This window comes from Rhea americana, unplaced genomic scaffold (assembly GCF_003343005.1).
Source record: "Rhea americana isolate MKP2758 unplaced genomic scaffold, rheAme1 scaffold_37, whole genome shotgun sequence".
Taxonomy (NCBI): domain Eukaryota; kingdom Metazoa; phylum Chordata; class Aves; order Rheiformes; family Rheidae; genus Rhea; species Rhea americana.
In genome coordinates, this window is record NW_028186501.1 from 6,416,691 (window position 1) to 6,431,080 (window position 14,390).

Consider the following 14,390-nt stretch of genomic DNA (forward strand, 5'->3'; position numbering starts at 1 on the left):
CTTGCTCTGTGCTAAGAGGCCAAGGTCCAACTCCACTAGCTCAGCTGTGCAACTGTGGCTTGGGCTGAGAAAACCAGTTTTTGCAGAGAAAGCCACGACAGCGCTATACTGTTGAAACTGGAGTTGTTAGTAGAAGAGGAAAAACAGCAACATTCGATGATAATCCTAAAGAAAAGAAAACATGCAGTCGACAGTCTGTCGGACAACGGCGAGTCGGTGTCATGGCGGCCGTGACCCGCCCCCCCGGACTACGCCTCCCAGCATGCCGCACGGCCGTCCCTGACGTAATCAGTGTGAGACACGCGGACCTCGTCCTCATGGCAACCGCGGCGCCACCGCCCTGCGGCCGTGGGCAGCCCGTCGCCCGCCGCGCAGCCTCTCACGCCCTGCGATACCTGTGTAGGAGGTGACCTCAAGTGACCGCACACGCTGAGAAGGGACCCAGAGGCGAGCCCGAGCGCCACAGCTCCGCACAGGCGGTGAGAGCCGCTCTGGCAGCGGAAAAGAGACCCACTTAGTCCTGAGGCCGCACCGCCCCTGAACTACATCTCCCAACATGCAGCGGGGGCGCCGCGCACGCTCTATGCAGCTCCCCCCCCCGCGGCTTGTGATTGGCTCAGTCGGATGCTCCGGCAGGGCGGGCTTCGGCGCCCCCTGGTGGCCGCCAGGGCCAGGGCCAGGGCCAGGGCCAGGGCCTCGCCCTCGCCCTCGCAGCCCCCGCACGCGGCTTCACCGGGGCCCTAAGGCTGCAGTCGGGCCCTCGATCTTCCCCGCCGTTGCCTGGACGCCAGGCCTGGTCGCGGGCGCTGGGCCTGTTGCCGCCGCCGCCAACCTGGTCTGGTCTGGGTGCTATGGTGGCTCCGGGCTGGGCCTCCCCACCTCCAGTGGCTGGGGCTGGCCGGACCTGTTGGCCAGGTGCTGCTGTGTGAGGCGGTGCTGGGGCCTGCCGGTATCCAGCCTCAGGACGGGAAGGAGGGGAAGGGCCATTCTGCCATTCCGCCATTCCGTGCTGTGCCCAGCCAGGCTCTGTCGCTTACCATGCTTTTCTTCCTCCCCAGAGGTGCTCCTCTGGCCCCGGGACACCAGGGGCTTAAAGCTTGTCTGAACACTTAAGTGGCCTTGTGGTTGTGACAGCTGAGTGGTTACTTTGTGACTTGCTTTGTGCCCCATGGCAGGCAGAATGCGCTTTTTTGCCTTAATGGTAAGTGGGGGGTCATGCAGGGCTGGGTGAGCCCTGGGCCACAGGCTGGCGTASGCTTCCGAGAAGGGATATGCCCTGATGTTGCAGGCAGCCTTAGGCAGTGCAGTGAGGTGGAAGTGTCACTCAGATCCATCCTACTGAGGGAAGGAAGACCCTGATGAGTTATGACATGGTTGTTTAGCCTAAGGAAGCAGAGCTAATGTATGTGAAGACCAACAAAGTGGAAAGTACTTATAGGGAAATCAGGTTTCTCTCTTTATGATGACAGGATTAGGCAGGTGTGTTAGCAATGAAGACAGTAATAATACTGGAGGACACTGCCAGCAGTTGGCAGATTTTTATTGCCCCTGCTAACCCCCCAATTCTGTTAAATCTCTGTGTTTTGAGGAAAGGGGTTGAAAGAGGAGGAGGAGGTGCTGAGAGCTGTGGCCACTGTGTATTGTAGCTGCTGACTGTAGTCCTGGTGATGTAAGCAAAATGGGAATGTTACAAAGGTCTAGGAAAAGCTGTAAAGGATAGGACTATTTGCTTGGTGATTGAACTCTGAAATGAAAGCTAAGAACTGTAACCTTTCACGTATTCCCTGTCTAGAGGTATGGAGTGAGGCCAATCCACTTGTTTTCACTGGGGAAGAAAGATGCTTTTTACAATTTGCTCTTAGCAAATGAGTATTATCTTGCTCAGTTTGGTTGCATATGTCAGAACAAAGAATACTGCCTGAAAATGAAATGCTTTCTTCTGAACAAGGAAAATGAGTAAATGTCATGTCCTTGTCAGGAAGGGACTCTTGTTTGCTTCCCACTTCTCTGGCCTGGGAGTTTGGTTGCTTTCATAGCAGCTGTTGCTCAGTCCCAGCTGTTCCCAGCTAAGAGGAAAACAGAAAGTGACTGAAACAAAAAAGAGTCTGTCTAATTACAAAAAAATCCTTTGGTGATATGGGATATAGGGCAAGAGGTTAAACTGTCTCCTACCTGTTTTTTTTTTCCCAGAAGAATGCACTTCTGAAGGACTTTGTACAAGAAGAGAAAGTTTCCAGTTAGTCCAAAGTGATGATGGTGTCACTTTTTATTCTTCCTCAGTCTCTCCACCACACTGGTGTTTCCCAGGTTGGATGTGGCTGTGGAAACAAATAGGTTATCTGTCCAGAAGTGTTAATGGACCACCCCCCCCCCCAAAAAAAAAAAAAGGGTGGGGGGAGAAGAAAGAAAGAAAGAAAGAAAGAAACCCTCAAGGAGAGCATCTAGAAGAAGTTGGGGGCTCCTGAAGGATTCCTGACTCAAACTTCTCCACACTCCCTGAGAGCTGAAAGGTTTCTAGTCAGTGTGTTTGGCTTCAGACAGGCCACTCTGGCTGCCTTTCCTACAGCTGGAGTGGTGCTCACAGCTCATGTAGGTATACCAGACCTACTGTTTAAAAATAAGCTAGCATGAGGTTCCGGGGGTTGTACAAGTCGGGGGGGGGGGGGGGAGGCGCGTCTGCTTGCTTTCTCTTCTAGGCAGATGGCAGCCTAGCTCCCTACACTCACACTGCAGAAATTTTTGCATGTTCTTTAGGGGGAATACAGATAACAGCAGTCTAGAATGGGCTCCGTCCCACCCTTCTGTCTCCTTCCTGTCTCTTTGGCTTCTTGCTTTAGGGCCTGTAGTGGGGTGTGGGCTTCAGCTCCTTCCCCAAGACCTTACAGGAAATCTGATGTTAGGGCAGAGTGAGGAGCAGGCTATGTACAACTGAACTGAGATGCCCCCAAAGCACTCCATCCCTAGTATGTGACGTCAAATGCGAGCGAGGTGTCTCCTTCCTTCTCCCTTTTCAACCCTACGAATTTCTAGCATAATTCCTGGCTTATTAGTTTCATTATTGTAGGTGTCTGTGTGGCTGTATTGCTGTGATGTGACTAAGGGCCTGATTAAAGTAAAGTAGTTCTTTAGGAAGTACTCTTTACTCTTGTACTGAGCCACTTATGGATCAAGCTGCCTTTCTGGCCTCTGCAGTACAGCAGGAACTGAACCCTTCCCAGCTGAGGAAGTTTGATGATACAGAGCCTTGCAGGCAGAAGTAAGCTGAGGATGCAAAGGTGAAGGATTTTCAGTGGCAAACATTGGAAGCGGATGCTCTTCTTCCTCTTACAAGGCTGACAGCTGTGGTCTGCCCTGTTCATCTTGAGAAGTTCAGCTCTACAAGAAGGGAGAAAAATGCAGGTGTCATCAAGGCATGTGAAAAGATATGGAGAACAGAGAAGATCTGCACTCTAACCCAGGCTTCTCTTAAAAAAAAGTGAGCTGCTGAGCAAATGAAGTTGCTAGAAAAGTGGTGGAGAAAATGCTGGAAAAGTGCAGACAGGTGTTTTTGGCTTATGAGTTTTCTTGAATCTCAGATTGCTTTTTAACAGGCCAGGGAAACAGCCTTTTCCTTGTCTGATATGAGCTGCCTGATCTAAGAAATGTGTGATAAGACAATCAGAATTAAACAAGCACGAGGTTTTGATGGCTTTGATGGTGTTTGAGCTTTGCTCCAGGAAGCATGGCACTTGGGGCCAGTGAGCATGGGCTGGGGTGTAATACTCTGCTAGGCAAGGAACTGGACTAGGCAGAGCAGCCTTTTTGGGTGAGGCTCTGCTTTAGTGAGGCCAGAGTCTTAGTGCTAGGGAAGGAAGTAGGAATTTCCTATGTCAGGCAGAGTCTTCACTGCTAGTTAAACCTCCTTATGGCCAAGTATGCAGTTGCCTGTGAATTCCAGTAAAAGGTCTGGTAGTGTTTTTGTATAGTCATGCTGAGCCAGTTTTCACAGCTGACTTTACTGACGGAGTTTCCTAGATTAAGTAACAATGCTGCAATTTGTGCTTATTTTTCTTCTCAGTTGGAGAACTTATGTGTTATGTGCTGTCCGAAGTGATGCCCGCGTGATTTAGTGTCTGAGTCACTCTTCACCATCCTGTTAGTTCAGCTGATGTCAGCATGTTGCTCAACATGCACCTCCTGACTGGAGAAATGCTTCCTAAGAACTTTATACAGCAGCTTCCACTTTGGGTCTACTTGAAACATTTTCACTGCTTAGTCTCCTGGTATCTTGGCCAAATCCTAGGTATTCAATGGGCAAGGGGGGTGTTCCCAGGAAATTCACTCAGGCCCTCAGAAGGATACTTATTCTGTTGTTACACATCGGAAATACCATTGTGAAGGGCTGTTCATGGGAGCAGTGGAGAAGCCAACTCTGTTCTTGGTGGAGAGATGTGCACAGCATGCAGATCTCTGCAGTGGGCACCTCTGCGAACAGATCTCCATAGGGCAGGCAAGAGGCATCCTGTACGGAAGATTTCCCACCCTGTTTTACTCCTTCAGCGTTCAGCCGCTGCTGTTCGGCATGGGTGTTTGTCTGAGGAACGGCTGGCTGTGGGCTGTCCCCATGGTGTGGCAGAGCCTTTAACACTCACACTGGGGAGCAGCTTTCTGTGCTTACCTCAGACTTTGAGGTAAAGGTTCTCATTTTTTTCCTCCTCTTGGTTCTGAGTATGCCACCCATGTCATCCCTGTTCTGCACAGGCTCAGTAACACAGCTGCAGGTCTCATCTCCAGCTACCCCATGCACTGACAGTCCTAATCCTGGTATGGCAGCTTGCTCTGTGCCTTGCTGCCTTCAGAGCATGTCACAGAGCTGCTCTCAGTGACCCTTACAAACAAGGCTGTGGCTGCCTCCTGTTTTTCTGTTATTTTTTTTTCTTTTCTTGGGGCACACACACTGGAAACTTTTCAGTCTGTTTGCAGAGGTGTTCTCATGGCCGCATGACAGCCAGCAGCAACTCAGAGGACTTATCTAAATGGGAAATTACGTGGAGCAAATCAGGCACTGGATATAAACTCCAGCTTGAATGTCTATGCAGCTGTGGAAACAAAGTGTCTTGGCCAAAACAGATGTAAACCCTCCTCCTTGCTTCACATTGCTGCTGAGCTTGGCCAGCACTTCTTTACCACCAGGGCATGAAGGCATAATCTGAACCAGCTCTGAAGTAAAGGGCTCAAGGAAAGAAACTGTCTTTGCCCTGAAGCAGGTGAGGAGGGCTTTGCTTCACACTGCTATAGCTTGGCTCCAGTGTATGAGTGATCGCCACAGCGTGGGATGCTTGGTCCTGCAGGCCCCATGGATGGAGCTGTAAATACTTTTCTGTTTATACGTTAGCAGCATGCTCTCTTTCAGCTAAGAGCGTTAAGTCAGGGCAGTATAGTAGTATACTATTGACACAGTTGTATTTACTCCACAGTTAACAGATCTTGAGGACAAAGCTGCCTGTTTATGACCAAGCCGACCTGACAGCCTGCAGTCCTGTCCTGCTCTGGACTCTGCCTCCCACTCTGCACCTGACTATGGAGCTCATTAGACCTGATCATCAGCCAAGCCAGCTCCGTAAACTGGCTGAAAATAAGTGAGTTTTCCTGTTCCACTTTAGGTTCATGAGCCGAACTGGCTTGCAGAGGCCCTGATGAACACCGAAGCTCGCGTGTGGTAAGCAGAGTGGCTGGGGACAGGGAAAAGAGGCAGATAATTTGGGGAGGAAGGAACATGACCTCCCCGTTTTGACAACCCCAAGCTGTGAAAGCCTTTCAGTCATGTGGTATGACTTTACTCTGAGCCTACTGCTGTCCTGCATGTCCTGTCCCTCCATAATGGCTTTCAGAAACAACTAAGAGCCTCAAGCAAAGCAAGGAGTCCAGCCTGTTTTAAAAAAGTGATAAGCGGAAATCTTTTACTTGTCTGACTGGAAAGTTCCTGATTTAACTGGTTTCAGTCTCAGTCATCATTGCCCATTTAGACAGGTTTTGGGCAGTGCAGCCATGCAAGACTAAGCAGGCCTACTCATAACATAGAGCAACTAAAGGGAGGGACTGATTCCTAAGGGCAGGCAGAGCATATCACAGGCGTTCTTAAACCCAAAATGAGGCTGGCAGCTATCCTAAAAGAGTCTGAGAGCCTGGCCAGACTGCCATCATTTGCTACCACAGGAGGCTGATGAAACAGCTTCTAGCTGGAAAATCTTTCCAGCATGCTGACCATAAACATGGAGCCATATTAACTGATGGCTGGGATTGAAGAGGCTAGTGGTCTGCCTTGGTTTAAGGATTCTTCCTACTCTGTTCTGCAGAGCATCTGTCAGTGTAGCTAGTGCTAAGGTCTGAAATGGCAGGATGTCATTGCTAAGGAGTTTGTGTCCTCCTTTTTATAGAGGCAGATACTCCTGTAACTGCATTTCCATGTTACCTAGCTGGCTGCGTGGACCAAGTGGCTGCTTCTGGAACTATTTTACTGATTGCTGAAATGTCACTGTCTGTGGTGTCTAGTGCAACATCTACCAAAGTTAATGAAAAAACTTCTGTTGATTTGCATGGCCCTTGTTCTGATCCTACATATTTACAGCCAGGTCAGGTGTTAACCCAGCTAGAGTCTGCTGGCATTTGGCCATTGTCCAGGTGGGCACTGGAGGAGGATCCAGTGCTTAAGTCAGTCTTTTGTCACTAAATGTGATGTACAAGCATGGACTGAGTTCAGCCAGCCTCAGTGACATGCCTTTGCCTAGGAACTTGCTTTTGGGTAAATAAGAACAGGTAAAAGAAGGGCCAAATGACTTTCAAAGGCTGCATAGGAGAGGGCGAATTCTGTGGTTTTCTGCTTATGGTGACAGCCTCTTAAGACTGAGTGCTTCAAGTCCTTTTTCCCTCAGATTTTGCAGGATGATCGTAGTAACTTTGTTGTGGGAACTGCCTACAGTTTTCCTTCTATTCAAGCTGGAAGAAAAACAGTCTTTTAGATTGCATGTTGCACTGGCCAGCTGTCCTTTGGTTGCTTGAAACACGCCTTTCACTGCACCTTTTGTAATCCCTGTGGGCTGACAAGCCATGAGAGAGATTGGAGGGATATTGAACACTTCACTAAAGTGGGTGATGAATTAGTATACTCCCAGGGTGTCCCCATGAGCTGGGGAGCTCTGGTGCTGGCCTAACAGAGGTGGCACATATCCCTCTGTGAGATGGAGGTAGCAGCTGCCAGGCTGAAGGGGATTACTGGCTAATGCCTGGGGACAAGGCCCTGCTGGAGCAGCGGCTGCAAAGTGCTTTTCAGTAGTTTTAGTAGTGAGTGAGATGTGGTTTCTCCCACAACTAGAAAACTGGAGTTAGTTTAAATATTAAAACAACTTGTGCATAWAAGGACAGGGAGGAAGTGGAGAATTTGGGAATTGTTTTTTGATGACCTGGAGTTGTATCTTTCAGTGAGTCAGGTGCTTGTCTTTAGGACGTGGATTAATTCACCTCCCAGGCCAACTGAAAATCCCAGTGCGGTTGTAAGCTTTGCTTGGAAAGTCTAGTTTGCATCTTGTTCTTTTGGTCCAATTTTATTGCTTTTTTTTTTTTTTCCCGCAAATGCTTAGCATGGACTGCTAGACTAAGTTTAAAAAGACCGTATCAGTTTCTGAGGCCTTGGTTCTCGTGTTGCTCRGTTTGTTCAGAAAGTGGGGCAGAAGCGGTTATGGCACAGGGAGCTGGTACCTTCCCACAGATTTGTGTCTGGCTTGGGGAGGAAGCTGCCTCTGCCCCTAAGGCATACAGAGCTGATTTTGTGAAGGCAGATGCACTGCATTTCATGCACTGCATTTCATCTCTGGCTGGCTACTTCTGGCCATCACAGGTAGGAGCAGATCCACCCAGAGCCCCTTTGCTTGTTTTGAATATTTTTATTCTGGTGTTGAAGGGCTGGACATGGCTTAGGAAGAATTTATATGCAGCGCAAAAGGTATGCTAGTGCGTATGCATACGGTGCTGTGGCTGTGTCTCAGTAGTATGAACAGCAGGTGAAGACAAGGGTGTTTTCAATGACCCTTTACAGCGTAACAGGAAACAGCTTTGCCCACAGATGGAGAAAACACCCTCTGCTTCACACTTAACTCTTGCCAACCTTTTCCTCACCTCAGTAAAGAAAATCCCTCCAGCCCTTCTAAGCCACCAAAATGACCTGATCTCCTCACTTCCTCTGAAAAAACCATGAAGTGAGTTCCTGAAGAGATCTGAACAAGAGCAGCAGTCTCGAAGGCCTCCCCATCAGCAAATCCTGCCAGAGAGAGATCGTGACATGGGCTGGTGCTTGTTTTTGTGGTGGAGCCAATGTTTTATCGGGCCAGTGCATATTCTTTAAGCTGGTGTTTAACTGCCAGTTCCGTGTAAAAGCTTGTTTCTTTTCATTATGCTTGAAAGCATTCACCCGCCTGCCACTTTTTGGATGGCTACATATAAAAACAAACAACACCTACTTGAGAAGGCTTAATGCCATATTAATGTCTATTCAAACCTGATGCTATGCAAACTGTCAAAATGACATTTTGGGGATAAACAATAATTACAAGCAGGAGTGTACTTAGGCAGGAGGAAAGCCTGGTTTGGGTGGCATGGTCATGGGATACAGAGCTCACATCTGCACTGGCACGGTGGCCTGATCTGCTGAGCTTCAACTTTGCTCCCCCCACAAGCCGCTGTCCCTTGCTGCCYAAGTGCAGTGCCACCACTTATGTCTGGTGGACACCATATGGCACACTAGGAGTGAGTAAGCTCCCTGTGTTGTACCTGGGGCCTGGGTGATGTGCTGTTGCCATGCCAATTACAGCTTGTGTGCCCAAGACTCACTGTCACACATCTTCACAAAATGAACTGATGGCATCAGCTGATATCCTGAGGGATGGTTCAAGTTTGTCTCTTTGACAAATTCCCAAACGAATCTAAGAAAAGGTTGTTTAATGTTTGCATCCTACTCAAAATGAAAGCTGCCAGATCCTTCAAGAGGACTTGAATACTTACCCGTGACTTGCAGGGGAATTCATACTAGGAAGGAGATGATATTTGGTGTATTGGGGAATTTCCCTATGGTTGCTGGCTTCAGCTGTGTAGTTTTATTTACAGTATTTTTCCCCCAGCTTTTCAGTATTTGTGGAAAAAGTAATTAAGTAGGATATGACAAGGAGGGAGAATTAACCCCCTGCTTTGTACTTAAAGACTCTATAATACTGAAAAGAGGATAAAGGGAACACCGTGCTACAGGAGGATGATGACAATGTAGCAAATGCTGTGGACTGTGGCATGTGTTGAGCTGTGGAGGAATGTCAGCCTTAAACTAACAGYGGCTTTTGCAGCTTGGCAAATACGCAGCGTCTTATGAAAGGTGCTGAATGCCCACCTACTGCACAAACTATCATTGGAATCACACACAGAGCTTTTGAATCGTGAATAGTGGAGTAATTCTTAAAATTAGATTGAATGGGGTTGATACATGCTAGTAAATTCACCAAATTTTGCATGTATAGCAAACAGAATATTTGTATTACGAACATTGGTCTTATTCACAGTCTTGCCTCTAAGCACTTTTTTTTGAGGCATGCCAAAGAAGAAAAATTAGATTAAGAGAGTATTCTGAACAAATTATTATACTGTAATCCGAAGCATTTAGTTTAAACTGCCTATGTGCTAAAATGTTCTGGAGAGAGAGAAAACTGTGAAGACCCAACTTAGAAAATGCGTATCTGTCCAAAATGGATTTTGCTTACAAAATTCTGTGGTACAGACTTGCATTTTTGTTGTCTTTGGGACTTTTTTTCTGTAACAAAACAGCTTACTGTTTTATTGCCTTTGAAGCAAGTTCTCTTGAGTGACTTCAGGACACCCTTTGTGTTTCTGATTCAGGATGTTTCCGGTAACTAGCAGTTCCACATAGTCCAGCCTTTTTGCTGTCTGCCTTGTGTGTAAGTATTCAGTGAAACCTATTGCTTAAAACCTGAGTTTCCCTGATGCAGAAATTGGGCACCTAAGAGAAATGACTGAAAAAAATTGCACAATGTTTTGCCAGAGGAGCTAGAGGAGGAGTTCAGTGCCCCTCAGGTTTCCATTTCTAGGCTATCTTACAGAACAAGCGGAGCCCAGATGTTTTTAGTAAATGGCTTTCAAAACTCACAGTTGAGATCAGTGTCAAATTTCTAATCACATGATCCACCTTGGAGCCAAGTTTGGGGTTGCTTTTGTGTTTACATATGTCTGTGAGCTGAAATGCACTGAAGTTTGTGGGTGGAAGAGAAATTCTTCATGACAAATATTTGACTGGGTGCACATTTTATCTTGTTTATGGGACTTTGAGCTTTGAAAAAGAGTTACTATATTTTTTTGTCCATGTTATTTGAGACTTTGAACTTAAAGAAAAAAATTACTGTACTTTTGTCCATGTAATATTTGAGCTATTTCTTGCTGACTGGATTTAGACCAAAGTTTGTGTTGCTTTCTGTTCAGCTTTCAGAGCTGTTGTTGTTCCAGCCATAAAGGTCGGGAAAAAAAAAAAAACTTTAAAGCGAGAGAGGAAGTTCCAGTTAAAAGCAGGGCTTGAGACAGCTGCTAGTACATAATGTTTCCTAAAGCAATGGTGATGCAGTAACTCAAGTGGAGCGGGATTAAGACCATGCTCGGACTTCCAGAAGATTTTCTTGCTGTTGCCACTTCCCAGGGATAGGTGCCCTGCAGAAGATGAGCTGAGAGCGCTCAGAGAACTGTAGACAAATCAGGCTGTTACTTTGCTCCATTTCTTCCCTTTCACAAATACTTCCATCAGCTGAGAGACTTCCTACATGAGTCCCTTTCAGGTACTTCCTGAACCATTTCTGCAGATGATAAATAAGGCATTGTGCATTTTTGAACCCTCTGCCTTGTCCAGCTGCAGTAAGCCCTGCTCACACCAAGGAAGTCCACATGCCGAAGGTCTAGCTGGATGCAGAAGTCATGTACTGTGTTTTCACTCTCTGACTGTATCAGCACAAATCTGTCTTCCATTTTTTTTAAGTTCAGAATTTGCTTTCTGCAAATAATTGTCCAGTATCTGTTTAAAAGTCATGTTTTGAGCCTGCAGTCAGATCACTGCCATAGATCATGTACAAGAAGGGCCCAGAATCAGGGTGAATTATAATAAAGTGGATTTAGCAGTCATGGAAACTTTCACTTTTTAACAGCTTATGCTAGCTCTAGTGCAAAGTCTTGCTGCATGGTGCTATCTGTCTGCTGTGTGCACACGTCATGTCCTCTTCAGAAATGACCCTGGATTCACAAACTAACAACTGGTTACCCCTGGCCCCTGTCTGGGGCTTGCTCTTTATGCCACTTGCAAACCTCAGCCTTGGAGGGGAGGAGGAGGGGTCTGCATCTAGGTGTAACCAGAGCTCTGTCAACCAGTTCTTTGACTTAATAACCTTCTGTATATGCAAACATTCATCAGAGAAGTTCAGATTATTTTGCACACTTAAAATGACTTTTCCAGTGGTCATGTGAGGAAGCTGAGGGTTACTGTCCCTGACCTACCTAGTGTTCAGGTCTCTGCTCTACACATAATAGCTGAGCTGTAAACAAGGGAGCTGGCTCCATTGTTTCTGATGGGATCTTGGCCAAGGGAAAACAGAGCTTGTCTTCAACAATTTGGAGCTCATGTAGGCAGACAATACATTGGCTTTTGCATGTGGACAGCATGAAGCATGCCTCTACTTTAGCCCAACTGAGCAGCAGCGCCAGTCTCTAGAAGCAGCTGAGAGTGGACATGAATTCAAAGTATGACTGCAGGTGCATCCTGCTGAGAGGACAGATCAGGCCCTATGCAGCTGTGATTGTTGTGGGGGAAAGTGTACTGAAAGAACTAATTTGGACTACTAGGCTCTTTTTCCTGTATACACTGAGATCTTTAATCTATTGGATTGAACAGGAAAAGCCTTCGCTAATTCTGAATAATTTAATGAATAATGCTCAGGAGTTGTAATTCAACTATTAGCTCTACTGATTAGGGTACAAAACATTGTTAGATGCAGAGAATGATCCTGCCGCTGTATAATGTGAATATTATTTGATGTGAAGTGCAGCTTCATTATGAAGCATCAGCTTCTAGCAGGCTTTTTCCCAGGAATGCTCATAAATGCATTCTTCAGGTAGAAAGGCACAAGATGAAAGAGGGCTCAACCCCAAGCCATAGTAGAACAATATTGGAAGAAAGTCAAAGTTAAAACATAATATGACAGTAGTTTCAGGAAAGTGAACGAATGAACAATCATCAGAAAAGGTCCATGTCGAAGCTAAGTCTAAAACCTTGTAAGACCACACACTCTTCATGTTAGTCACCAAGATACTACGATGCATGGCTGTACAGCCCAATGTGTCCTGTTCTGGCCAGGTTTGCTTTGTTTGCTTGAAGGTAGCATGTGTGTTTGTGCAAAGCAATTGATCTAGAAAGTAGAATGTAGGACATTCCTCATCTTCCTGACATTTAGCCATGCCTGGCATGAACTGTCCAAAATTACAGAGGAAACATTCCTTTTATTAATGGACTGCTTACTCAGTTGCTTATAAACTGTGCTGTTGCACTGCCTTTCATGAAGCACCGTAGTGAGGAATTATGCCAGCTTGATCATGATGAGATTGAAAAAACCAAACAGCAATATCTTGCAATTTATAAACTGCTAGGCAACTTTCTTCTGAGAGTTCATGTATGCCTTTTGTCAATCTCCGACAAAAAAGGTTGGTAGGAAGCAAGCACAAACACAAACATAATTTAAAAGAAATAGTTTAGTGCTTTACAGCTGCAGTATTAATTTTGCTGGAATATTGAAACATACTTTTCAATGAACTGCCAGTACAGAGGCCAGCCTGAGTGTCAGCAGTTAGAGATGAGCCTGTGCTTCAAGAGCACAACAGCAGACTTTCAGCATTCCTCCAGTCCTCTTCAGCCAAATGCAGTGTGCTGGAAGTAACTGCAAACTTTTAAAAATACTACAGCATGAAAACACTAATGCAGATTTGCTGAGCAGTTAACTTTTTTCTCTCTCTCCTTTTTTTTTTTTTTTTTTTTTTTTTTTTTTTTTTTTTTTTACATAAGCCTCTGTTTGGGAGGGGAACGTAAGATTTCAAGTGAGAAGTACCTGGCAGTCTGCCAAAGCAATAGGTAGAATCCACCTTAAGTTACATATCTAATTACTTTTGACGATTAACTGACAGAAGCAATGGAAAATAGTAAAAGAGGGAGACATAGGCTGCCTGTTTCCTTAGGACATTGAGAACGCTGCCAAAACTGCCTTTGGGTTGACACAGGCCCTGCACAGCCCTTTACACACAAATGCACCCCTATGCAGTCACCTGAGAGAAATCATGCATTGCCAGGAAGAGCTGTTCAAAGAGTGAATAAATCTTTATAGAAAGAACAGGTTAGAAGAAAAAATGGCATTTAATTATTGACAGTCTGGTCAGTAGGGTTGCCAGTAATTGGGGTATTTCTGCTCAATTTCAAAATTGGCTATTGTGTTTAGTAAATGCTGAAGTTTTGGGAGCCTAATGTTATCCCAATTTCCCTTTAAATAGGACATTTCTAGCCCTCGWGGTTGCACTTATAATGAAGAGCATGCTTGAATATAGGAAATTCTGAAAAAAMCCCTCAGAAACCAGAAAGTAAAAGAACTCAGTGTTTATTGAAAATAAGTGACTGCACAAACTGAATGATCATGGTAATACTGAAAAGAGCTAAAATAAGGACCCTATTATCAGAAGGCTCAGTTTGTTCCTTTTGACCTTCGGTTTCTCAATTACCTCTCTATTATTTGGCATTATGTTTTATTGGCCAGAGGCTGCTTCTATGATGATTTCCAGTACAAATTATCACCTTCAGAATAAGCTGCAGTGGTGAATTCACTGTAAGGTGGCTTCTTTCCTTCCAAGGCATTTTTGTTCCCCTCTGTGCTTGCATGTTAATTATGCACACACTGAAATTTATCTTCAGCCTTTTCCTTTTGAGAGCCTTTGGCCTCAGTTTTTGGAGTGATTCTAAAGCAGGGAGGGGATAACGCAGAAACATTATGGCGTGGGACGGCCTGTGTGATCTCGCGGTTTAGTGAAAATACCACTGGGACCGCGACAGCTAAAGCTGGATTTTGGGGTTTTCACGGATTTTGTGCTGGGGCGACTGGGATGACAGGGCCGAGGCCTGAGGCAGCCGCCCTCGGCCTGCGAGCTGGAGCCCGCCCTGAAGGCAGCCCCAGAAGCGGCTGCGCAGCGCGGGCGGCCCGGGGTTCTACGGCTGTCCCGCGGGCCCTGCTTCCGCCGGCGAGGGCCGGAGCTCCCCCGAGGCCGGCGCCTGCCCCCGGGGCCCGCCG

General features: G+C 46.4%; 1 protein-coding gene and 1 long non-coding RNA gene across 2 annotated transcripts in view; both read left to right on the top strand.

Annotated features, from left to right (window-relative positions):
* The first annotated feature begins 337 nt into the window (after positions 1-337).
* On the top strand, positions 338-10,478 carry LOC146591572 (uncharacterized). Its single transcript, XR_014896799.1, has 3 exons — positions 338-479; positions 5,457-5,698; positions 9,841-10,478. It is a non-coding gene; the product is annotated as an uncharacterized LOC146591572 (long non-coding RNA).
* A 1,319-nt stretch (positions 10,479-11,797) lies between these two features.
* The window catches only part of FTH1 (ferritin heavy chain 1), a 7,688-nt gene continuing 5,095 nt past the window's right edge, over positions 11,798-14,390 (top strand). Inside the window, exon 1 of the mRNA XM_085312684.1 lies at positions 11,798-11,881. Coding sequence (XP_085168810.1) covers positions 11,798-11,881 — 84 coding nt within the window. The remainder of the gene's footprint in view (positions 11,882-14,390) is intronic.